This window comes from Corvus cornix, chromosome 11, assembly GCF_000738735.6.
Source record: "Corvus cornix cornix isolate S_Up_H32 chromosome 11, ASM73873v5, whole genome shotgun sequence".
In the NCBI taxonomy this organism is placed as follows: domain Eukaryota; kingdom Metazoa; phylum Chordata; class Aves; order Passeriformes; family Corvidae; genus Corvus; species Corvus cornix.
Window position 1 is genome coordinate 19,174,863 of NC_046341.1, and position 27,431 is coordinate 19,202,293.

The following is a 27,431-nucleotide window of genomic DNA, read 5'->3' on the forward strand; positions in this document are numbered from 1 at the left end:
TGTGGAGTTTGGTTGGTTGGTTGGTTTTTGTTGTTTTTTTTAAGTAAGTCAATTTTAAAATCTATTTCTGTGAAGAGGAAAATACTGATTCCAACATTAATTTTCACCAGGAAATACTTGTCCTTTTCATTTATGTATTTTGGACATAGCCCATCACATTTTTTTAGCCTGATCCATGAATTAATTAATTACAGTCTTCCCAGGAGACTGAAGGAAGACCCAGTGTCTAAAAGTTAGACAAAATAATTTCTTTTTCTACATTTGACAGCTGATGAAGCTGCTCCCAACCCAGGAGCACCATGGACGACCCTGGATAATGCCACAGTGCTGACAGCCCCACACAGGCAAAATGAACTGGCCCCTTGTAAGAGCACGTGGCTCCCTCAGGGAATCCTTCCCTTGTGCCACCACCTGTGCCCACCTCCCCACACGCCCCTGATCCCTCCCAAGTGTCCTCAGTGCAGCACCCACATTCCCAAATCTCTTCACAAACTCCTCCATCCCCCCATGCCTTTCCACAGTTCTCACCTGTATTGACTCAGTGCTTTCAACTCGTACCTAAAGCACCTGGAAAACAAAACTCCCACCAGCACCACTCGCAACCCCCAGCCCATGAGGCAGCAGAGTATTACCCCACGCCCTGGGGCATTTCAGCCAAAAAAAATCTCTTCCCAGTCCCAAATGGGCAGCTGCAAACACCACGATGGAGCATTCCAGCCCATGGCAGCACACCAGAAACACTCCAAGAGCAATTCCACCACAACCACCTGAGCAGCAGAGCAGTTCCACGTTGTCTCTGTTCCCTCTGACCTCTCATCAAGGCCTCTCATGTGGTTTCCCATTAATTCCTGCATCCAGGAGTGTCCCACGGACAGCCCCAGCCCAGGCTGCTGTGGTGGTGTTTAATCCCCACACACAAAGTGCATTTTGCAGCTGCCCTGGCTGGATTATGAACCCAGGAACCCCCCCAGTTCTGGACCGAGGGGTTCTGCTGCCTCTTGGGGTGGTTTAACCCCAGCAGTCCCCAAGCCCTTGCAGGGCTCGCTCTCCTCCCAGCACTGGGATCGGGCAGAGAACGGGGAGGGGAAAAGTGAGAGAACCCCTGGGCTGAAATAAAGACAATTTAATAGGGAAAGCAAAAGCTGTGCTCACAAGCAAAGCAAAACAAGGAATCAATTCCCTGCTTCCCATGGGCAGGCAGGTGTTCAGCACCTGCAGGAGAGCAGGGCCACGTCCCCTGGAACGGTGACTGTGGAAGACAAACACCATCACTCCAAACCTCCCCCTTCCTCCTTCTTCTCTCCCTTCATATACTGATGTCATAAAGTCTGGAATACCCCTCTGGTCAGTTGGGGCCACCTGTCCTGGCTGTGTCACCCCCAACCTCCCAGGCACCCCAGCCCCTCCCCAGTGTGGCAGCACACGGGGCAGAAAAGGCCTTGGTGAGCTCAGCAATAACAAAAACATCTCTCTATTATCAACACACATCCAAAACAGCCCCACACCAGCCACTGGGAAGAAAATTATCCCAACCTAGCCCAGCCCAGGCCATGCTTACAGATGAAGATGCTGTTTTAGTACTTTAATATGTCCATTTATTAAACAGGAAGTCCTTCACAAATGATTCCGTACTATATTGATTGGGCTAAGTGTTAGAAAACTACCATTTCTCCTACATACAAAAATACAGACTTTTACCACTATGAAGAATGATCAGAAGAGTACCGTGAAAACCCAGAGAGCTCAAATCTTCCAATACCAGAAAGAAAAGACAGAAAGACAACTAAATAAAAAAAAATGTACAAAAAGTATTGTGCCCATATACAAAAGACTGGGAAAGCAAAATGACATTTAAAACTGATAAATACACCATTTAAATTATGCTGCAACAGAATGGATTTTAAAACCAAGACTGCTTTGTGTATTGCAAGACTTTACAATTCTTCAGCTTGTGTTTTTTGATTAGCACAGACACCAACAGAAAGGACACAACAAACTGAAAGATGGTTACTGGTGCAGGAACAAGCTGGAGGTTGTGTTTTCTTGCAGAGTACCTTGCCTTTGAGCCTGGTCAAGCACTCCCAGGACACCTTTCCCAGCCAGAGCTGGCAGCTGCTGCTCTGCCACCAGTGAGTTCCAGCTGTGGGCACAGCAGGAAGGTGCTCCCAGCTGGAGGCACCACTTTGGACCAGCTGCTGCAGCACCAGGCTCTGTGAGAACTGCAGAACTCAGCAGGACAATGGGAAACCCTTCAGGGCTGGGAACTGTCTCCAGGTGAACGTGTGCTGGCTGCTGATAGTCCTCCAGTCCTGCAGCAGGACCTGGTGATCAGTGGAGCCCTGGCCTGCAGCCCCCGAGGCGAGGGGCACTGCCCAGGGAAGGACAACAGTCGGGTGCTGCACTCGCACATAGAGGATGCTCCGAGGATTCTCCAGGACAGAACATTGCAGGTTTTACTTCAAAAGCAAAGTACCAAGGAGATTACACAGACTTGTGCTCATGTGATAAAAGGAAAATTGCATCCCCTTTGCTCAGCCTGAATGGAATTCTAACCTGGTACTTCCATAATACCTCTGAGCTGTTTGCAATTACAAACCTGTCAACACAGCAACTGTAACCCAGAGGGACAAAGTGTTTTGGTCAGGCCTGGATGCTCCCTCCTCAGAAGCTGTAAATCATGCATGATGAGCTAGAATTGGAATGTTTGGATTGGGCTGCAGAGTCTGTCTAGAGGACCCAGAGTCAGCCCTGAGGATACAGACATCCCACACTGAGCATCCCTCCACAAGGCTCAAGGAAGGAAATCTGGAGCACCAGAAATGTGCTTCATCTCCAGGCTCAGGTGGCAGCTGAGGGCAGAGCAAAGGAGACGCAATCTGTGATTCTCTAGGGGTCAGATTTAGTGCACACAGGCAGGGAAGGCAGTGACCACAGCAGCCATAAACCTGGTGTTGGTGGGAACAAAGCACAACGAGGCCAGAGCTGCATTAGTGACTCACATTACAAAAATAGTGTTTACTGGATTAATAAATTTACATCTCTATTCCTGTGAATGACAAGTGTTTGTACCACACATGGAAGGCACCCTAGGTGAAGCAGTTTTTCGGTATTTGTTTACAATTCTGTGAAAAGACATACAAAGTGTCAACTTCCAAATCAAATTCGAGCATTATAATGAGAAATAAATACATACTTTACTATTTTATTGTGGGTTCCTGAACCCTTACAAACTTCAACATATACAAACAGTTTCAAATGACACTAACACAGAAGAGAGTAAGTCTAGACAGATATAATGATTAGCTAAGTCATTCGTCCTATTATGTCATAAATGTTGTGTCTAAAGTATAGAAATCATTTTAAAATGCAATACATTGGCCACAATATATAAATCAAAGTATTTTCTTACGCCAGGACTGTGGTGTATGAGTTAAAGCTCGATGAGCTGTAGTGCTAAGACACTCTCCCTCCACAAGATCCAACAATAGAAACCAGTAAACATTCAAGATTAAAGTATAAACAGTAGAAAAATGAAGGTACCAATTGTTGTAATAAAAGGGTGCTAGCCAGGACCACTTTAACCTGCAGACATCAGGACAGCTGTAACATCACTAAAAATATTTAGACAACACTACTTTGGGGATTAAAAGGTTACCAAAAGTGATAAATCAGCCTAGTTAAGAGAGGATGTTTTCTTTCAGACACGTGAAGGTTTTAATTAAATATGTCTATTGAGACATTTGTCCAAAGCAAAACAATACAATACCCTGAAATTTCCTGTGCTCTAGACAATAGCCTGTGACAGTCACAAAAGGCAGATGCTCAAGTTCCATTCTGTTACTCACATCCAGATGTTATTAAAATAGCTGTAGGGACCAGCCCCAATCAAAAAATAAGAACCCCCCCCAGATACTCTGTTAAAACAATCTGGCTATTGCCTTTTTAAACGCTCCTATGTCCTCATTCTGAAGCCGTGAAGAAAGTTCCCACATCCTTCCATAAATGCTAACTGGCTTTTTAAAGTTTTACCCATGAAGTCCATGGGATACAGATAAAACCTTCGTAGTAAACACAAAGCTCTATGTTATAAATATGTCAATCAAGGTAACTATGTATACTGTATATAAAATTAAATATCTTCTGTTTGCCAAGTATAATTTAAAAAGGAATATCTGTGGCTAGTTATAAAAAAATATTTATTAACCCATAGAGATTAAAAGGCAATTTCATTAACTCCTCCATCCAACATATATGGAAGAGCTGCACTGGGATTCTGGATAGGTAATTTTATCTAATCACATTCCTATGATAAATAGACAACTTTCATTTCTGGGCATATATAAGAACACTTTTGAAAGCTGCATATCCCAAAAGAAAATTAGATTGTGTTGTATACTCTAAATTAAAGGCTACCAGAAATCACAGTGTAAGCAGATTTTTTAAAGATTACTTTTAGCATACAAATGTTTAAATTATAGACAGATTTTAAAAAATACAACACAAAAAAAAAGACCAAAACAAGGGAACCCTTTCAGGTTGGACAGCACCACTGACTTCGTCAAGCAGATCTCTCAAGGTGGCCAAGTGGCTGACAGGGAAAATAATATACCAGGAAAAAACCTCTAAAATGTCATTCAGAGATTTCCTGAGTATTTGAATAAATTCATTTTAACCAACTCCCTCTGTCAAAATAAAGAGAGGGGACACGGCATAATTTCTATGAAGTATTTTCAAACATTCCGTGTGTTTTTGTACTGATTTCAGGATCATTTTAGAATGCTTTTGTTGCCATTAAAATCCACACACAGGACACTTCTATCTGCACAGTAATTTCGAGCTTTGCTGGCCCTCCAGACAACAAACAATCCATTATTTCACGCTACAAGTGAGCCAAGTGTCTGATTTTCAGAAGTGCCACACGTTGGCTTTACTCCTTCCCGTGGGACTGAGCAGAGCCTGGATCCCCTCTGGAGCAGCCCCGAGCCAGCTGGAAGCTGAGCCTGGACAATCCCAGCCCTCTCTCAGCCCCTCCGAGCTGCTGAGATCACCAGGACCACCATGGGTGCACAATCTCTCCACTATGGGTTCTTACTGTCCATGTATCCCTTTGAAAGCACTGGATTGGCAAGTGTCCTCCTCACATCTCAAATTCCTTATCAGACTGTGCCTTTTTATTATCCCGAGTATCTGCTGAAGATTTTTGGCTCCAGAGCTCTCAGGACAAGAACTGTTCTTTATGTTCTTCCATGAACAAAGCTGTTCAGTATCCCAGCTGAGCAGCAAAGAGGATATTATTGTCTACACTGTCTGAACTGCTATTAAGTTTGGTTTCATTTTTTTTAACTATGCCCTAAAAAACACCATTCTTGGTTATTTTAGATTTTTGGTGAGTTTTTTTCCCTCACGAAAGAAAACAGTAGAATTATTACAAAGTTGTCATGAGACGAGAAAATAACAGATACAGAAAGAGGCTAAGGAAGAGGGAGGAAGAAAGGATTGCATTAATAAAGCCACATATTAGGTAAGCATCTGCTGTGCCTCCACATCCCCAAAACAGCAGAGCAGTCCCAAACACCAAACTCACTTAGAGACCTTAAAGCTCATGAAAAGCTAGTGGTGCACTGCCTCAGACCAGCCCCGTGCAGCCTGCAGCAGATCCACTCCTGCTGTGTCCATGAACCACCAATTCTGCTCTGCTGGGAGGGGCAAGCAGCACATGGGACAGAAAAATTCACAGGGGGAAAAAATAAACTATTACCTCAGGGAAGAGTGGGAATCTTCCCCTCCTCTTTCTAGAAGCAGCAATGAAATACAGAGAGGTGAAACAAGTCCAGACCGTGCCACGAGACGCAGAGTGCAACTCAGACAAAGCCAGTGAAGAAGCGACACACGATGCTCCTTTTATTGAAACCCCATGTCAAAGACACCTTGTAAGTGAAAGATGAGCTGCTACCAAGACACAGATCTTTGCTGATGCTGTGCTCCTGAATCCAGTGATCAACACAGGCTGAAATATCAGCTCAGTGCCTGTCTCTCAGAAGGCACAGGGAGATCAATCTCTACCCCTCCCAAGCTCTAAGCACATGGCTCCTACCAGGAATCTCACACCAACACCAGCTTCCCACAGTCCCACAGGAAAGACCACCCAGCCCAAGCCTCCTAAGCCATCAGGAAAGGGAAGAGCACCAGAGCTGAAATAAAGGGATCTGGACATGTTCTGATCTTCCTGGCACTGCAGCAGACACACTACATGGAGCAACAAACAAGGCTTAGCAAGAATTAAATATTAAAGCATCAGATCTATGAGGCACAAATATTCAAATGAAAGGAAAAAGTGGAGAGAAAGAAGGAATTGGCTTTCCTCAGACACATAACTCAGTTCCTCTGGGGCTTTAGGAGCTCCTGCTGGGGCCATTTGCACAGCACAAGGATGTGGGACAAACCTCACCTGGGCAGTAAGAGGCAAACAGACTCTTCCAGCACTGTGTAACAACTCCCAAGCTGCTGCTCCAGTCAGATCTTACTGTTTAATATTTTGATGTCTGGGCATAAGCTGCAGAATTTAGTCATTTCTACACACAGAAATACACAGAGATTCCAGGTCTAAGGGCCTTGTTTGACCAAAGGGGACTCATCCAAACCATTACTGTTTCAAGCATCTTGCTCCTACCAAGTTCAAGTGTTTGCTCTAATTTGGTTCTGTTTACATTGGGGTTTGAGTCCCTTTATGGAGCTAAACAGCACCCTTAAGGACTAAAAGAAATTATCCCTATGTGCTGGCAATTACAAGCAAGACTGAGAGAGAAGCAATTTAATGTCACTTTTCTAAGCAAGTAAAAAAAAAAATTTAAACTTTCTACCCTGTTTTCTTCCTTAAGGGTTTATTTGTGTGACTGCAGTTAGATAACAGCCTTAAAACAGTACCTCTCCAATACACTGTGTAAAATTAACTCGGGGGAACGAGCCACATATACATCAAAGTATCTTAATATTTCAAATGTAGTTGTCTCTCACAGCTACTTTATTTCCCTTCTATATAATCCAAGTAGTAAATAATGTCTCTGCAGAGCAATAATAGCTCAAGATTTTTTAGAAAGTATATACTGTACAACACTAAAAATCATCTTTGGTCCCAAAAATCAGGAAATTACAAATTTACATTTGCTTTTCTTTTACGAAGTGAATCAGATAGTGTTTTTAAAATTAATGTTCTCTTTTGGATTCCACCCTGAGAGTGTGCTAAGCTCAGGGTGTGATGGAACTAATAAATCCTGCCATTCTCAGCTGAAGAAAACTTATCCCACCTGCAGCAGCCCCAAGGCCATTCCAGCACCACTGCCCAAGGACTGCACTGCACTGGAGGTGTGACTGCCCCACTCTGCTCCTGTCACTGCAGCTCAACAGGAGCTGGGAGCTCACTCCAGACAAAACCCCAGAGCTACCCTTTCTCTAGGCAAGGAATTTGAAAGGTACTGAATTCATAAACCTAGAGAGGCACAAGAGCTCCCAGAGCTCTGCCCCAACCACAATGAGCCCAGGGAGCACAGGAGAGGATCTGGGAATGCTCCTTCAGCCCTGGCCAGCAGCCAGCAACAGGACAGACTCCTGACAAAATCCCCTTGGGACACCATCCTGGTCCCTGATTTCAGATGGCAGCTCTACTCCAAAAGCATGGATCTTCTGGAGAACTGTATTTTGGATCTCAGTAGGTGAGTTTGGCTTGATTTTGTTTTTGGTGTGGGATGTTTGGGGTTTTTTTTTTTTTTTTGGTTTTGTCTGGTTTGGGTTGGGGTTTTTTACAATCTTTATAGAGACTGCTTTGATGGCAGTTTACAATTCCAGACTGGGTGTGCTTGTGCTACTTTCAAAAGTCTTGTAATGATTGACATTGCAAACTCTGCCAGGCCTGGGCGGCGCTGGCAAACAGCAGGGCTGTCACAGCAGTTCTGGCAGTAACAAATTGTTCTTTCTTACCACCCTGGCCATGGAACTGTCACGTACTGCTCAGGGAATGCACCCAGGTGAGACAACCCTCTGTGAAATGTCTCTGTTCTAATCCAACACCAAGAGTTGGTTCCATCTTCTTTTCAACTGGTGTTCCCTTTGGCATTACATCCAATAAAGCCCAATAAAATTTTACTATAGGAACTGGTAAACCATCATTCACTAAGAAAATGCAAATTTTCCTTAACCTCATCAGTAACTCTGAATTTTAATCTCCATCTTAGCCCCTAAGGTGAAATGCACTGTAGATGTCAGTAAAAAATGAAAAGGCATCACCTTTGTCACCTTTTTTCACTCATCAAAATAATTCTCTGCTGCTCAATTTGAATATTGCAGCATTAGGTTCACACCTTCACTATCCCAGTTCCCTCCAGTATTATAAAAGCCCAGGCACTTCTCCTGAGCTCCTGTTTGGTGTCACCTGGTTTTCATGGTTAAAATAACTTATCCACCATACACTGCCAGTTGTTCTTAAGGCTCCAGGTACTGCACCCACCCTGAGGAGTGCAGCTCCATCAGGACACAGAAACTCAGGCATACATGGCAAACAGTTCCACTAATTCCACAGATTTTCATTTTCCTCACACCAGAAAGGAGTTCAGCTCTAGAGATCTTCTCCCACACACACTGTCTTCACACAGGCACACAAATGCCAAATAATGCACTACAGAGATAAAAAACACCAAAGAAACAGAAAAATCTGAAGAGACATCTTCCTAATAATATTGTGACATTGTCTAGCCAATTACTGCTGAATTTGAGTTGTGAGTAGAGAAAATGTAATTCATTCACTGAAAGTACAAGGAAAATAAAAAAAACCTTCAGTTAAGTAAAACTATTTCTAAACAAATCAATACAATCGTATTATTTTCCAATTAGCTAAATTCATTTTCCAAAGAACTATTAGGGGAAAAAATCTGCAGAAACACCCAGTTAAAATAAAAATCAGGTTTACCTACTACCAATGGGTTTAATTTTAGAACAACCATCCTTCCAAAAAGAAATATTTACTTTACATGAATCACAACATTGCAACCTTAGGAACACTTTAAAAGCACATAAATTTTTGCTAGCTCTTCCTTACCCTGGGCTTGGAGGGAAAGCAAGTTCTAGCAACAATTTCTAGAAATGTTGAACCTTAAAAAAAAAAAGAAAAAAGGAAAAAAAAAAAGAAAAAGAAAAAGAAAGCCATGGCTGGAATGTAAGTCTATAGGATGACAACCCCTTCACTCTCTACTGTGCCCCTCAAGCCCCTTTCCTCCACCCTGTCTCCTAAATATATTTATTTTCCCACTTTGGACTGACAACTGGAAGGTGTCCCAACATGAGCAGACAACCACCTATTCACACTCAGTGCACCCCCACCAGTGACCACCCCAGCCCCAGCCCAGTTCAGAGCTGGCCAGTGGCCCTTTCCCAGCACGCTGCATCCATGAGAACATGTGGAATGGAATGGTTATCCAGCAGCCAGGCAGGTGTGCCAGAGGCTGCAGGGCAGGAGGGAGCAGGAGGACAGACAGACACAGTTTGGGATGGACAGACCCCGCTGGCTGACACGGGCCGTGGCTGGAGTTATTGCTGTGTGCCCCTGGCTCCTTGGCACATCTGGGTGTTCCACCTGTGCATTTCCCTCCTCTGTCACCCAGCCAGGGTAGGGCTGCTCTGTCTTTGGGGCAGATGAAGGAACAGTGGATCTTTAGAGGGGGAAGGAAACTACTGTGCAGTTATCCAAAACAGAAACGTACTTCAGCACATATATATGTTATATACTATATATTCTATGAGCTATATAATATATGCACATATATATGTGGAGAGCTTGGAGGGACCTTCCTTTTGAATGACCAACATTTTCTGCCTCCGCGACAACAGCTTCTGGCTCAATGCATCTCTGCACTCATGTGCAGGGCTGGGCATCCTTCGCCACCCTCGGATCTGCCTTTTCCTCCTTAAATAAAGCAAAAACCCTTATTCCATGAGGGAGTTGAGTGCTTCTTTTCCCTTTCAGTCCCATCTGAGGGTCAGTGTCACGCGTCCAGGCGCTGGATCTCCGGGCGATGCACGACCTCCCTGGACTCTGTCCGAGCGCGGATGTAGTCGCTGGTCTGGCGGCTGCTCTGCTGCCTGCTGCTCATTCGCCACTTCTTAATTGCTAAAAACGTGTTCACAGCATACACTGCCATTGCCAGGAAACCAAACACCTACAAGAAGCAGAAAGAGTTGTCGAAGACAATTTCTGAAAACAAGAAGAAAAGCACTTTCACAGCAAAGTCCTCAGAAGTTCAGTTTCCTGCATTATTTGCACTGACAAATCATCACGGCCTGGGAACTTGTTTTTCTTCTTCAATGAACTAGACAATCTGCAAAAGTGACTAAGATCAATGATCCCAGAAAACAAAGTTCTCTGACTACCAACGTGACAATTAAATCCTGCAGTGCAGCCCAGTGGAAGACCCCCTTGTAAAGAAACCAGCCCTTCATCCAAAAGCTCATTCCTCAGGGTGCCCATGAAAAGTGACAAGTCCAGAGCCTCAGCCTGGAGAAGCAGCTGCTTTGCAGTTTTTCCTCTATGCTTCTGCAGGACTCATGGGATTTTAAAAACCAGGTTTGAAAAGAAAATAAAAAAGAAAATAAAAAGAGGTTGCCAACTCATGCACAAAACTAATTTGCTTGAACTGACTGTTGTAGATTTAAAACCCTGAAGTGCTACTACATTCACTCCACAGAACAAAAAATCATGTGTACTGAGCAAGAACTCAGCAAATTATGTGTAAGCAGCTTCAATTTCTTCTGAATTTTTGGCTCTAACTTTTCCATAGGCTTGCAACATAGAGCAGGATCATGTAAGGCAGCTATAGAGAAAGGCGAGTTCAACTGCAAAGTGTTCTCTGCAAGTCATTTTTCCCCTATTCTTGCCTCAAGCCTTAAGACAAAGCTCCAAGGATGTTAACACTCTTAAAATAAGAACTACCTTATAGCAAACTGTAAAATTAGAAGTAAATTGTGATGGAAAAAGCAACAGATGTATTCAATCAATGAGTAAAAGTTAATTCTAAGTTTTAATGCAAGATAAGGGTCAGATATAAACAAGTTTAAATTCTTACCACAGCAGCAATTTCTGCTCCAGTTTTATGGTTTAAAGCAGCAAGTACTACAGAGGCAATGAAAAAGAAGAAAGTGCTGAGTCCAGTGTTGACCAGATCCTAAAAAACAAATTCAATAGCATTACTAAATGATGATTGTTTGCTTTATCAGAAGTGATGACACAGAAGGGTGGAACAAGAACTGCAGCAAGTGCTCAGGTGTTGCACAGAAGGCAGAGGCAGTCACACAGGACCAGCAGCAGCGTTTGCTGCAGTCCCACAGCACACAGAGCACCGTGCAGCCCTGGGCCATCAGCTCAGCCCAGGCTGGCTCCAGGCAGAGCTGTCAGCACAGGGATGGGCTCATCCTGCCAGAGCCCAGCGGGTGCTGAACCAGCCTGGCTGTCAGACTGGGCACTGCAGGAACCTCTGATCCCACATCCCAGACACCAGGCAGGAGCTTTTCTACCCATTCCTTGAGGCCTTCACTGTACAAAACTGTGCATCCTGTGCCACTTCTGTGAGTAACAGCTGCCAGTAGTGTAAGAACACAGAGATTTTTACCTATTTATTGCATAAAACTGGTGTTTCAGGCAGACATTTTAGAACATAACCACAGCAACATGCTCAGGGAAAACCCCTGCTTTGTTCCAAGTGAAGAAAAACAACTTGCTACACACAATTCATGTGCTGAACATGTCACTGGTGTTCAGACGCTGCTGCTGCCATGCCTCACCTCAAACAGGGTCATTAACATGTCACTGGAACCAAAGGAAGAATTCTGTATGGCAGGTATTTGCACAAAAATAATTATATCAATACAAGACAAACCGATCAGACTTGAGGGAAAAAACATTCAAGGGTGTGAATAACAGAAGAAACAAAGTCTAGATTCATTCAGGACAAGGTGTTCAGTGTGTTATCAGGATACCTTTCACATCTGATGTGTATGGACACTGCACTATCTGCATGCTCCCACTAAGCTGGGGAACACCATTCCCAAACCACGAATGAACCATGGATGAACAGGTGAGGTCAGGGTGGAGGGATCAAGAAAGGACAATTCAGCACAAACATGAAGTGGGAAGCAAATACTACCATAGGCAGAGGGGATGGAAAGAAAACCTGCATACAAGATTGCTGTGCAACTTACAGGCTTGAGGTGAAGAAAAAAACAAAAAACCCATACAAAACAAAACCACAGTGAACACAGCAACTCCCACCATATAAAACCAATCACAATAATTAGAATTCAAGGCCAATTTCTTCTACTTGACTCTCTTCTCCCACATGCAAGGCAGGCTCACTTCCTGTTACAGCTCCTTCACTTCTTCCATTTTTTAAAGATGATTTTATTTCATTTTTGCCCCAGAGTGCATCTTGTGAAGTGCAATAAGAAGTCAGGCTTAGAAAATTTAAGACATGACTCTAAACTGACTCTGCTGGGTATGAATCCCATAACTATGTTCCAGTTACACAGCACAAAGACTTTGAAGGGAACAGTGCCATCCAGCCACCCCCAAAACACCTCTTTTCCTAGCCATGATTACAGAATGCTTTAGGAAGTAACTGTAGAAATGGAAGTTTCTGGCACGGTGTTAATTCACAGGAAACTATTTTGAGGGTACTGACTCAGCAACAGCTGGTTACCAAAACTGAGTGTACAGACTGCATGAGGCATCACTGAGGCCTGATCCTCATCTCCAACAGGGACCTTCCCAAGGAATCAGAGAGGCTTCCATGGCTCATTGCCACTTCCACTCTCATGTCCAGATGTCATGAGCCCTGTGAGACCCAAACTCTTTATCAAATAGTAAAGAAACAAAACCAAATCGTGAGTCTCACAAATTCCTACCAATTTTTCACCTGCCTGTGTAAAGAGAGAGATTTTTTTATCCCTGCTCAAGCTTACTGAGATAGATGCTACCTGGCACTTAGGACATCAAACAAATCCAAGTTCTATTAACTAGCTATTGGCAGTTTTAATTATAGAACTTTTGCTTTGCAGAGATAAAGTTTAAACTTTATATAAATAGAGGTATTAGAAAATAAATGGCATTTCACAATTTCTGCAAGCATGCCCCTCTGCAGCTCTGAGTTTACAGCTCTAACTGGGCTCCTGCAGTTGCCAACACGAGCTGTGGTTCTCACCTGCACAAACCTTTTTCCCACTAGAGGGGAAGTCTCACTGTATCTGCAACAGTGTTCAACATTTCCACCAAGTCTCTGTAAATACATGTGTGTCACCAAGAATGTGCAAACTAAATATTGAGGAGAGGGCAGCTACGCTCTTGGATAATTAAAAAAAAACCCTAAATTAGTTCAACTCAAGGTCAAGCTGTGTATTTTACTACCAGAGTACATTTGGCATCTACAAATCCTAGAAGAAATAATCCAGAAGAACTTAGTAATTACTGTAGGCAAGCATCTCAAGAGGTGCTGCCATGACCAAAAAAAAGGCAGAAAAATCACTTTTGCACTCCTTTGGACATATGGACACGATAGGTGGTAATCTTAACTTTGCAAGGGACACTGGAATGTTGCATCCTGTTCCTGTATCCACATTTTTAAAAGAAGGTTGAAAAATTGGACAGGGTACAGAAAAGAGCCACAGAAGTTATTGAAAGGAGGAAAGAATTTCTCACAGTATGAATCAAAAGAACCTAAACTGCTTTGAATATTAAAAAGATTGAGCTGCGCACATGAAGACTCCAGTGTTCAAACAATCAAAAATACTGGTTGTTTTAAAAGCTTAACATCAGAAAGCCAACAAAATTAACAGCAAAACAAAATCAACAGCTGCAAAGTTAAGGCAGAAGTAATACTCAAAATGAAGCTAATTTTAATTGCAGGAGACCTAATCATCAGAACAAGCGACCAAAGCTGTATTTAATATTCTACCCTTTCACTTCTTATAATCCAGGTTATGCTTTTTCAGACACATTTTGTACTTCCTTAGTACCATACTTAAGGATGACATGGATGATACATGATGGTCTATGATTTATGGGGTCAGATGTGCTCATTAATTAATCCTGCTGACCTCTGACTTTTAAAATCACCTTGGGGACCTTTCCAAAGGAGCACAGTGTAAGCAAGATGACCAGGCCTGCCCACAACATGACACATTTATCACCCAGCTCCACACTACAAATGGACCTTGAAGGCTTCTTTCAAGAACTCTGAGATACTGCAGAATATAAAATCCTGCTGAAATTAAACTGCTGATGCCTTTCCTAACGTGCTTTGATATATCAGAAACTTGTCATCATCACTGGCATTTTATTCTAGTTTACTTTTTACAAAGAATATCAAATTCCTTACAGAGAATTCAACAATTTAAATCTAAAGAATTGATTCTATCTTGAGGCTCCAATTTATTCATCTCTGCAATTTCATTTGCCCTGTTTAGGTCAAACCTTTCTAATGCAATTAACAATTGCTTTACATTCCTACAATAAGGCTGGTTTCTGAAAAAGCCAAAACAAAAATGATCTTTTATACCCCCAGAGCAGACTGTTGGGAGCTTAAGGAGCAATGACACTGTCACACACACATGTAATGGTAACATCAGAGATGCAATTAGCAGTGGAGGTTTTTAATCTAAAATGTGGGAGCTACTACTTAGAGCAGAAAGATAAGAAAAGAAAAAAACAAGGGGTTTGGGCGAAGTCAGAGCAGAAATAAAAGCAAGAAGTAAAGAACCCTCCCTAAAATACTCTTAAATTTTTTCCACGTAAGAGAAAATGAATAATCGTGACAATAAGAAGAATAAACTAATTGAAAAAAGATGAGCTGCTTCAAATCTGGCCATGATGGAGCTGAAGTTCTTGCTATTATATTTATAGACAAAGTAAAACCACATCACAGAGGTAAAAGAATTTCTGCTGAAATTACAGCAACCTCATGAGACAGTATGCTGTGCCATAAAATATTGTACAGAGCTGCCATCCACAACAGAATCAAATCTTTGAGCTGAATCAAATCCACTCCAGGCTGCTGCTGCTCCCTTTCTCCTTTCCAAAATTACTTCTGGTCACTTGCTAGTTTATTTGCAAGTAATTCTGTTCAGTCCCCAGTGGTCCTGACAGTCCAAAGGAGAGCATCCAAGGCCATGGATTTGCTCTCTGTCCCACTCAGAAGGAGGACAAGGCAGAGATGTTGTAACTCATGGATGAAGAAGGGCTTATGCCAAGATAAATATTTTATTATAAAAAAGGACGACGCTTTTGTTCTGCTGATTCTGCTGTAAAGGTGGGAAACCCCATTCCATGATTCTGTGATCATCCTACACTCTTGGTTTTAAGGGTCCAGGCAGGTATGGCTCCTGGACTGATGAGGATGGAAAAGCTGAACTGGTGCTACAAATGAGAGGTCTTAACAGACTTGAAAACTGCCAACAAGTCACTCCTGACAGCTGCAAAGCTCCTCAGCTTCCAAGATGCTGCTCAGCCTTCCAGGCTGGGACATCACCAGGAGCTGGCTCTGATGCTCAGAGGCTTCAGTAACATCCACATGCCTTTATCCACAGCTGTCCACAACTTCACACAAGCTTTTAAGAACCACTCAATCAAAATTCCTGCCCTGCCTTTTTATCCTGTATTTCATCCTGCACAAGTGACCAGGTACCCTTTAAAAGGCAGACAGTGCCATATCACAATTGTAACTCGTGTGAACAAAGATATGACATTTAAACTGGTGGTTGGCCTTGCCATTTGCTTTCTGAAATCCAAACGTTTACATCTAGATGGAGATTAAAGTGACTAAACTAATGCACTCTGGAGAAGCCTGCAGATTTTAACAGCATGACTTTGCCACAAAAGGTGACAGCAGTGGCCTGCTGGTGTCTGATTTATCTTCCACAGAAGATGGAGCTCCAAGTAACATCTCCTTTTAGTTTTGTTTGGGGTTGCTGGTTTGTTTGTCAGGGGAAGGGAGGGTGAGTGTGGTTATTAATATTTCTTTAATTCTTATTTTAAATTTTTGTACAACGACCCTCATTTTTCCTCCAACCAGTACTTTATTTGCAAGGTTTGGGAACATTTCCCCTTGCTTCTGTATGAAGTTATCAAGTTGAAGGTTACAAACAGTCAGTCCTCTAAACCAAGCACCTCTGGTCAAACTCACATAATTTTGCTCTGTTATTAAACACTGTTTGAGTATTTTGCACCACAACTAAAAATAAAAAGATGGTTCCTCAAGCAAAAAAAAGTGCTAGGTAGCAAGAACCAAATTAACCATATGAGCATTAATTGCCATCTCATCTTTCCCTCATTTATTTAGAGTTACCTTAGTAAACACAAGATCCACTTAAGCATTGCTTCCCCAATAAGAGTCCACACACATCAATTTCAGAAAGTTACTGTCACAAAGCAACAGACCACACCTGCAATAACTACCAAAATACATGGTATTTCTTGCATTTAAAAGTTGAGACTGCATTTATTACAGAGTAACATTTACACCATGCACCAAATGAGAACAGTCCATGAAGAGCCCAGAGGGAATTAATTCTAACAATTTTTTTTAAACTTATAAAATGTTCATTTTTATCCTCAATAGGTACTACTATTTTGAGAGCAGTAAACATAAAGGTCAAGGATGACTGATTTTTCATTCAACAGCTAAGGAAAGCAAGATGTTTGTTCAAAACAGAAGGGGGGAAAATAAATTAAAAATAGAAATAAAGATCAAGATTGCCCTGTGAAGGCCTGTGAACTACAGCTTTGCAATTACACTCTGCAGAGGCAAGGCAGGCACAGGACAGTTTGTCATTTGTGCACCACATGAAATTTTCTGCCAACTCCTTCAAGTGTCAGTTGCATTGCATACAAGGTTTCATTGCCACAGCAGTGAAGAACCCCAGCCCTGCAGAGATGATGAAATCGAGTGTCCAGGCAGCACAGAGCTCCCCAGCTGCTCCGTGTGCTCGAACGCACACACCTGGCTCCCCGTTTGCTCCCTGCTGCTTCCTTGGGACTGAGTCCAGCCCAGTGGAACTGATTTTGTGCTGTGCCCAGTTCTGTGCCTCACTTCTGAGGCTGCTCTCAGCTGAAATACTCTGCAGTCAGAACTGCAAAAACACTCCCATAACTCCAGGGAGTGCATCAAGAAAGTAATTTACAACCAAAAAATCAATGGTCAAAAAGTCTTGGAAGATTTTTTTTCCCTGCACCCACACAAACAGTTCATTCTACTGGCTGACTGTGCAATGATTTACACTGGTACTCAGATAATCGGGTTTCTCTTGTCACACAAACCCCCATCCAAGAGACACTGCCAAATTCCAGCGTTCCCAGCTCTTTGGCAGCTCTGAGGGGTCTCCCTGAGAAGGAGAGAGGATCCCAGCACAGGATCCCAGTCACACTGCAGTCCCCGGGGCTCCGGCACCTCTCCTGCCCAGCCCTGCTCCTGCAGGGCCAGCTCACACTCCCCCCTTGGATACCAGAGCTTCAGCTCTCCCTGCACATCACATGAGACCCAAACCATGAATTTTAGAAAAACGACAAAAGGATCATTTAGGCAAAGACAAAACTATGGCAAAATTCATTAGCTCTCTGAAAGCAAACGTGTCCGAGCTCCTGGTGGAGCAGGAGCTGCTGTGCTCCCCATTCCCCTGGGCCACTCCTGTCTCCCTGCAGAACGGGCTCCCTTTGAACTGTGAGGCATAAAGGAAATGGAAATTTCCACTGACAGGTTCCCCAGCTTTTGCATTTTTGCATAATATTGATAGTGCTGCACAACACAGACAAGTGACTGTTCTTTCATCTTGCTGGAACAAACCCGCCTCTCTCCAACACACCCAGACAAGGCTCTCTTCTGCCCTCACCAGCTCCATGTTTCTTGCATATTTACCTCAGGAAAATATGAAAATGACTGGCGAGTCTCTAATTAGGATCAAAACAAATCTCTTTTCCCCAAACGGCTAAAAATACATATTTAAAAAAATTTAGCAACTTTGCGTATCTGTTAGATCCTAGTCTATACTGATCCACATTTTCATTCCAGCCAGGGACAGGGGACATCTGCCAATATCCACAACATGCTGGGAAGAATTCTAATTTTAATAAACTTTTAAAGCAAATAATCCTGTGTTGGACAATAGTAGTTGATGGCCAGGTACTGTCTAATACACAGGATCATTTGAAAGCAAATTGTTTCAATGGTTTCTAGGAAGAAGTGCTGTTTTTAAAGAAAGATTTCTTCCTAAATTTAAGTTGATTAAATTCCTTCAAGCACTGCAACAGCCTCTTCTTTTCACACAGCTTCTAAAAGCAATGTTAGAGACTTTCCATAAGGGAAATATGCATTATAAAGTCATATATATTTTTAAAAGCACCTATCTTGATGAATTTATACATAAGCAGGAGTGACTTCCTCCTAAAGCACTCAGGGATGTGAAAGACTGTTGTACAGAAAGCAACTCCTGTAGTAACTGTGTCATATACAGAGGCTGCAAAAGTATAAAAAAAACCATCAAAACACAGGAAAGTAATAAATATTGAAAGAGGCAAATAATGTATGAGCATACATTTAAATGGTAAAGAATAAAATGCCAAAATAAGCAAAAGAAAAAAAAAAATCAGCCAGAACCCTACATTCTTAAATTTCTACTAACTTGGCCAAAGTAATGTCCCACAGGTGTTTTATCAGCAGCCTTTGATCTCACACTCTGTACTGCAGGAACAGCTGTAGAATCACAGAATGGTCCCAAGCACTCTGAATTAAAGAGGGTACTCCCTCACTCACTCCTGTCAGAGGAACAGTCCCACCTGTTTGCTAAAATCAAATAATTATAAATAAAAATCAAATATAATCAGATTGTTGAAATCTATAAGAAATACCAGGAAGAAGGACGGTGTCATCAGTTCATGGAAGACACAAGCTGCCAGTTCCCTTCTCACTTCTGGAGAACTGTGGTGCAAGGATGGAAGAAGCATTTCATCTTCAGTACACAAGTACCAGAATGAGACTTGGGAGATCATGGCAAATTCCTTCTCCCTCTGCATCTGGCACTATGAACTAAAGCAAAGCATCTGCAGTGTATTCCAGGTGCCTTTTGCTCTGATCTGCAACCTGCTCAGGTTGCTCCAATGCTGTTTAGGCAGGGGGCTCAGAGCGTGACCACTGCTCAAAAACCAAAATACCTTTATAAAACAAAACAAAAAAACCCCACAGCACAGCTGATGGGATTTTTAACCTCACCTTCCCCAAAAGATCTCCTAACAGGTGCTATGCAGAGACAATTGATGCTGCCTCAGAGGGATAATTCCTGTGCAGTTACCAGCCACAGCTCACAGAACACCTGGTCTATCTACCAAGTGCTCTTAGAAGGAGTTCATCAATAGATTTTGCAGGCCCCGGGTAGAAAGGATCATCTAATTCCACGTTCCAGTCTCAATTTAAACAAGCCATTTAGGCTTAGAAACAAAGCAAACTGCAACATTAATAAATTATGTTTTAAACAATTTTTTTAAAAATCACACAGAAGCCTAAAGACCTCTGGGACTCCAACAGTACTTGCAAAATTACTGTTGTAACATAAAACAGATCACTGGCACAATTGCATCTGTACTGTCCAAAGAAGTTGGTATAAATATTGTCCTTGAAGCTGACAGATCTTTTGCTAGAGTGACTTAACATGTTGGTTTTGTGACCTGTGTTTATGCAACCCAATCTGAAAGTTTAACTCATAATACAGCATGAAAATAGAGACTTGTACAAAAGGAATGTGCACTGCCAGCAGTTCTCTTCCTAAACCTCCTTATATCTGAGAACACATTAAGCATTGCCAGTCAATGCTTAATAGTTATGTGTGTAGGCAATACAAAACACCTGATTTTCACAGAAAACAATTTTTCTACACTACTGCCCAATGATTGTATTAGTCCGTGTAAGAAAATATATGTAGCAAATTTGTCCTAGTATAAAAAACCCCCAGGTTAAGAGAGAACAATGGGCTACTGTAAATACAGCATCTGTCAAAGTTAAATAACTGCAGGCTTCATTTTTATCCACTTCATCCACAAAGCATAATTGCTGGCATTAGCAGGAAGTTTGTCCTCCCAAAGACAATCTACCAGAACACAATTTTAGTTCTATTTAATGTAGTTTAATCTTGCTACATTTCACAGCTACATTCTGCAGTAAGCATTCAAAGTAAATATAAGTAAAATTTATACTTCACTCAGCATAAAGAACACTCATACACAATATTAAACAGGAGGAAGCAAAGACCAAAGACCAAACTTAAACCAGATTTGCAGCTATTTTTAACAGAGTGAGAATTTGCACCAACTTACAGTAAGATTCCAGTTGATCTGGGGTATTCTTGTGTGAAGGTTCAGACTGAACAAAAGCAGGAGAGCACCGGTGACCACCAGTGCACTGCAGCTCACAAACTCAAAGAAATAAAGGCCTTCGCAAGGGGAGCATTCCATGATGGTCTCTATGCAGATGAACGCAGTCAGTGCCAAAAGCTGGGAAGAAAAACAAGTGGAAAAAAAAATAAATAGATTTCCACATTTTGAAAGTAGCCACAAGTATTCCTGAAATTTCCATTGGGAACACACGATCGGTTTACACTCAGGAATGTGTGATTTTAGTTTGCAACAGGGCACTGTCTCAGGAGCAAAAACAAAAGCAAATTAATGTAAGATTTTCTGGATTTGTCCCGTTCAACAAAGAACACTTCAGCAAAATTACAAGGACTCCAACAGCAAAATGACCAAGACACCCCAAAAAGCATGAAACCCCTGCAGGCCACCAGCTTAACATGCAAACAGCACCTCAAACACTTTATTTCATTTTTCACTCATGATACACTATTCCAAAACTAGAAGATGGAATGCATTTGTCTACTGGACCAACCTCGAGCACAATTACACAGTATTAATGTTCTGAGATTGTGAAAGACATTTCAATAAAGATTATTACTTAAAATTCACTACCAATTCAGACCTACATTAATTCAAAATAGAATAGATTCAGGATTTCTACTGGTCTCCAAAAATGTCTGCCTTTTTCACATTTATCATCATCAGTACACTATATTTCATATAAAACCATATTTTATGATTCCCTTATAGGACAATAAAACAAGCAGCTAAGAGATGAAGGAAAATCCCCTGGTGCTGCAAACACAAACATGGAACTGGGATAATGATAGGTCACACTAAATTCAGAAGTTAACTCTTGGAAGAGTTATCTCGTGTGGACTCTGGCAAGAGATGAATTCACCATTTAGTATAAAACACTGACACTCACTGTACTTTTAAATAAAGTCTGCCCAGTGGACAAAACTGAAAGGTATCCACCCCAGAGCCCAGCAGCAGCCAGCAGGGACAGCTGCCAGCACATGGGCACCACTGACCCACCTCGGGCACACAACCCTCACACCAAGCTACGTGCGAGGGGATTCCTCCTCAAACACAACTGACAGAAGAGCAGCAGTCGCATGGATGGTTTGGGGGTTTTTTGTTGTTTTGTTGGGGTTTTTGCATTTTCCAGGACGAGCAAGGAAGGCCTTAAGAGTGTTTTGCTTTGGATTTCAGGACAACCACCCCCATCCGCCCACTGACATTTTTTAGAAAGAATTCTCTTCTTGCTGTGCCACAGAATTCTAACGAGGCTCAGTAAGCACTTCAATCTGAGGATGAGGAACTAAGGGAGATACTTTCCTCAGAGCCAAATATTCAACAATCTGAATGTTCTGCACAAACATAAGTTTAAAAGATTGACAGAAGCCATAATTAAAAACCAATTTCTGCTAAATCCTTCTTTGCCAATTTCAATGTTTTGCAGATACCCTTCCTTCATGCACTTTTTATGCTTCATCCATTGGTTTGTCTTTGCCTCCCCCAACAAAACTTGCAAAATGATGAAAAAGGGTTTTGAAAGAATTCACCATTTTTGCCACTAACATGAGCAGTAATTCTAAGAAAAGGACAATACTCCTCATGTTCATTTGCCAGGTACTTCAGAACACAGTAGAAAATCTAACTTTAAAAACTAATTAAAGCTCAGCAGAACTACTTTAATGAAAAAACCTCACACTTGGTTGGAAAGCCTCTCACAGTTCACTTAGCACATGTTCATTAAAGAGAGCACATGCCACACTAATTTTTGTCAGCTAACAGAGCAGGCCAATTCACATCAAACAAATTCTCAATGGATACCCAGTGATTAAACACTTCAGATTTTATCTTTGACATTGAATAGCTTCAGAAAGAAAGATCATCCATGAAATGGAATATTCAGAATCAATGCAGAATCAAAGTCAAACTATGATTTCAACAATGACACACATACCAAAAAAAATTACTGTCCAGACACAGGCTCATTCTAAAGTATTAGCATGTAATGAAGTTCATCCTCTCTGTACACACGAGCCTCAAAACTGAAGATGAGACTGAATGCAATTTAAAAAAAAAAGCTTTAAAAGCCAATCTTTGCTCTTTCAAGAAGGATCAACATCACATATTAATGCTAAATGTCAGCCAGCAAAATTTTTACTTCTGGATTTTGCAATATAATAAAATTTCTAATTTTCTTGCCACTATTTTTAATATATTATGACACTTGTAATTTTTTTCTTTTAAAATAAATGGTTCTGCAATATTCTCTAGAAATACTGTAGTACAAGCCCCAAAGATCAGGTTCATTTTCTCAAAACATGAACAAGTCTGAATTGTGCCACCAACATCTGGCTGAAGGAGCCAAAATCTCTGGCACATCAGTTGCTAGGCTGGGCAACAACTCTGGTGTTTTGCTGATAAACTTTTACACTGACTCTTCTCCACACCAGGCAGCATTGCTTCTTCAAGGCTAACACACCCACCTTGGCTGGCAAAGCTCAGAAGAGCCCAAAGAGTCTCCTGTGTACAGCATTAGAAATTAATTACATACTGAAGGTGCAGTTGGAGTAATGAACTCAAATAATCTGGTGTTATTTACGTATTCCCAAGATCAGAATTAATGAACTCCAAAGCAACTCTACATTTAGATTTCATTTTATCCCTTAAGAAACTATAAAATGCATTTACCTGTGACACACTCTGGTAAGAAAAAAGTGTTAGTTGTGTACACTTAGGCCTGACTTAACCCAAACCATTTCAAACACAATTAAGATGTGCCATCATTTAGGACGTGCAGCAGTGTGCAGTGCCTGGGGTGTGACAGCCCAAGTCTATTGATAAATTCATCAGACAGGCTGGGAGAAAACCTCGATTGCTTCCCTGTCTGATGGAAGGAGACAGGAAAAGGACAACACTCCCATACACACAATTTATTTCTAACTCTTTGGTACTTCAAATAAGATTCCAACTAAATGTGTTATTATTTTTCTTCCAATAAAAATGTATGTCCCCCTTCTCAAAGACTATCCATCCTGCCAGTGCTACAGTAATACCCTCCTGCTACCTGCCATGACTGTCTCACAGCAAAGCTATGTCAAATAATGAAATCCACATTAATCACTACATCAGAAAAAAGCTAACCTCCTACAGAAACTTCCCTTTTTCTAATCACAATAGAAATCTCAGTCCTCAATACAAAATATATTCCCTTTAAAACATCAGGATAATCTTGTCCTCCTACACATTTATGAACTTGTCAGAAGCATCCTTCAAATTAACTAAAAATCATATGAAACTTCTATAAAAACATACTTAGTATCACTTTCACTGGCCATTCCCTCAGAGAGGAATCTAACTTTGTTTTCAATAAAAAAGCAAACTACTCAGAACACATGAAATGAAAGTGAAATACACAGGGTTGATTCCATAACCCCACAATTTACTCAGAGAGCTTAAAAGTGTTGTCCAAATGCTGCCACAAGAGCCAGAGCAGATTCTCAAAGGCCACGGCTCATCCAGTGATAAGGTTCATTAAAAAAAAACCCAACCATGTGTTAACATTCATTTTCCCTGCATTTTTAAATTTATGAAATAAATAATTTATGAGAGTGTGTACATAACTGAGGCAGGGAATTAACACAGAACACCCCTTGACTGGCACAGCCACGAAGCAGAACGAGGTGCCCCAGAGAGTCCCATTGCAAACAACAGCAAAGTCCCTTCCCCAGAGCTTCCTTTGCTCTTCCCCCTGCCACAGCTCACATCCCAGATGAAACTGGTGCCTGGCCTTTCCATGGTGCCTACACACACCCTCCTGGAAGGGGAAGCAAGGATCGAGACCCTCCAGCCCTCCTGGGAAGCCTCCATGCTCCATCTAGGTTTGCACTGCTCTGGGGGACTGGGACACAAAGCTACAGAGAAAAACCCAACTCCCCAGCTGCTAAAGCTCTGCCCTTGCTTGGAACACTCAAAAAACCAGGATCCAGGATCCTGCTTCTGCCTCCCATGACTGCAGTTCCAGGACCAGCTAAAAAACCCCAGAAAACCAGGGGAACAGCATCTGGCCAACAAAATACACCCTGACATTTGTCCAACATGGGAGGCAACCCCCACTTTCAAATCACACATCTTTTCATAGTTTAGGGTGATGAGATTTGACAAGTTTTTCCACTTTCAAGGCTGGTTTACCGAGGAAAGATGAGAAACTGAATGTGGTGGAAATCTCCTCTTCCATGAATTACTGCTCTCTCCCACAAATGACACAGCTACAGCTTTCTCCGGCCGAGGCAAGAGAGAAAGTTTTCTCTGATGGACAGAACAAACCTTTTCACCTTTTTTCTCTGTACCAAGTACTTTGGAGAGTTTTCTATTCCACTCGAACTCTTCAAGCACCCAAAGATTTGTATAGCTCTCTTTTATTACTTACTTTTTCATTTTTAACAGTGGCTTTTGGTTTCTCTTCTACTTCCACTCTTCTTAAAGTAAGTACAGTGAATATTGCATTAAAATGCAGCTTTGTCATGATGGAAACATCTGCTAATTCTGGATGCTCAGGTCCATGCAGAGGTATCCCAGGCTACCTGCAATAACACCTTTTCCTTGCAAGAATCTGATCAACAAAGCAGGCTCAGAAAGAATGAGGTAAGGTCAGGGTAAGCTGAGGAAAGGTCTGGCTTCTGGCTCTGCCAGAGTGTGCAATGCAGCTCCAGTGCTGTGACAGAGCATCCCCTGCCCTCCACCCCCCATCTCCCACCACCACATCACACAGGCAGGAGGAAAAAAGCCCCAAGCAGAGGATTAAGTATGAGATGTACTTCCCAATAATGCCATTTTGTGCTCTTAGCCCTGAATAAACTGGCAAGCTGTCAGCCAGTGTTACTGCCGGGGGTGTGCAGCACCGAGCCCCCAGAGCAGCTCCATGGAGCCACCACGATTTAGGGCCATGGAATTCCTGAGAGAGAGCCTCTACTCTGGGATGCAACATCCTCTTCTTGGAGTTAGCCCCATCAGCCTCCTACCATTACTGTAGTCATCTCAACTTTCCTGCAAATTCCCCTGGAGAAGGGCCCTTAATGAAGAAATCATCTGCCTCGGGGCTATGTAAATGCCTCATATTTACATCACTTTCTTGGCAACACAGGCACATCAGACATAAAACACTGTTATTTCCCCAAAATGGAGAAAATGTGCTGTGACAGGCACCAACGCTGAAAAAGAACTTTTAGGAGGTTGCTAATCGTGTATTTTTCCTGTCAGAATATGTTGTTATATTTTTGAAGAAATTAATCAAAGAACGTTGCATTAAAATAAAAAAAAAATACAGTTCTGCAATGAAAACAAAGTAAAAAATGAGCTTTCCTGTTTATCTAAAACATTACCACAGAAAGCCGTATTGTGTGGTTAAATGACATAATTACACATGATTTCCAAAAAACCACAAAATGGTCAGCATTTTTTCTGCCTGAAAAATACCCACAGAACGTTAGTAAGAATGTCACACTAGGAAGACATTTTTACATCCAGACTGTTTAAATTAATGGTACAGCAGAATACACATGCACAAAATAGGGAAGAAATATATTGCTTTTATACCACTTAAAGTATCTGAAGACGTTGAACTTTCTTGCATTAAGATCTAGATTTATTGTTCTCATTTACTTGGCCTGGCAGTCCCAACTTTATGCATGAAACGAAGTGGGTCTCATTCCTTGCAAAGCACATGCATTTCCCACATCTAAAACAGCTGGCACAGATATGAATATTTGGGATCATATGGCTCAAACACAGTCCTGCTCCTCCAGCAGGAAACCATCTTTTACCCTAAGCAAAAAATGACTGATTTCCCACCTGCTCCTGGTCTGCATCCTCAAGACTACATGAAAAGTGTTATTAACTCTGGTAAGAAGCTGCAAGGGGCCTTAAATCACAAAGGAGCATTAAACTTTCCCTGCAAGATACAAAGTTTAGAAAAACAATACTTACCAGAGAGGGAAGCTTAAGCACCACCAGTGATTCAGCACCCTGGATTTAGGGCACTAAATTGTGCCCTAATGGCACAAATACAATCAAACCAACCCAGAGAAATTCAACCAGGCCTCCCGATTCACCTCTGATCTGGTTTTGGGGGTGATGGTAGAAGTAACAGCAGAAAACGTGCGTTTCAGATCATCATTGCACCTCTACTGTTTTACATGGAGCTGCAAAGGTTTCATTATTTCTTAGTTCACTTTTGGCTGTAATGTGGCAAAACTTCAGTGCATAAAATATTGCAGAATCTTTACTACATCAGCTGATCTTTTGCCACCTCCAGCAGTTCTCTATAATCCTAAGATTCAGCTACTGCTGACTTCCCCTTCTCAATTCAGGCAAGAGACCAATTCTAAATACAGAACATATTGCTGAGGCCTGAAACATTTTCATGGTTTATTAGGAGAATGGGTCATATTTAAGAGTGAGGGTAATCAACACTCAAAATTAACAGCAGAATGGTATTTGTTTTGAAACATTTATGACATCAAAACTAATGCTTATTCTAAGAAAAATAATGAACTAGACTGAACTAAGTGAACAGAAGAGATTCTCAACTGGCTAAACAGAAATGCATCAATTTAAAAGTGAACTTAATCATATCTAGAATCTAGAACAAAAAAAAATCTGCAGACATGATATGGTGACTTATTTCCTGCTAACTGCTTTAGTACAGAGTTTTGTTATTGCTTGGACACACTTATACAACAAACATTCTTATCTGCTAGATAAATGCAAAATCAACTCCAGTTCAAGTACCATTAAACGCATAGGAGGTTCTGACAGATAAAACAAACATAGTTCTTCCTAAGAAAACAAAAACAATGAAGCCCCCCCTGAAAAAGTCAGATTTAGATGTATTTTAGGTTTTATCCAACTAGCAGATGAACAAAAGAACCACTGAGCAGAATCCCAAGCCAAGGCACATTGCGAGGAGGTATTTGTTTTAGGCACATGACAT

At 41.7% G+C, this 27,431-nt stretch overlaps 1 protein-coding gene across 2 annotated transcripts in view; it reads right to left on the reverse strand.

Annotated features, from left to right (window-relative positions):
• Window positions 1–1,572: 1,572 nt before the first annotated feature.
• Window positions 1,573–27,431, reverse strand: part of CMTM4 (CKLF like MARVEL transmembrane domain containing 4) — a 36,877-nt gene continuing 11,018 nt past the window's right edge. The window contains exons 2-5 of one of the 2 annotated variants that reach the window (XM_039558197.1): window positions 20,390–20,566; window positions 11,109–11,207; window positions 10,036–10,205; window positions 1,573–9,952 (exon numbers count right to left, since the gene is read on the reverse strand). In XM_039558197.1, the coding sequence (XP_039414131.1) occupies window positions 9,790–9,952; window positions 10,036–10,205; window positions 11,109–11,207; window positions 20,390–20,566 (609 nt within the window). In that variant the 3' untranslated portion in view covers window positions 1,573–9,789. Of the gene's footprint in view, window positions 10,206–11,108; window positions 11,208–20,389; window positions 20,567–27,431 lie in introns of both variants that reach the window. The other variant, XM_039558196.1, reaches the window with a different exon arrangement.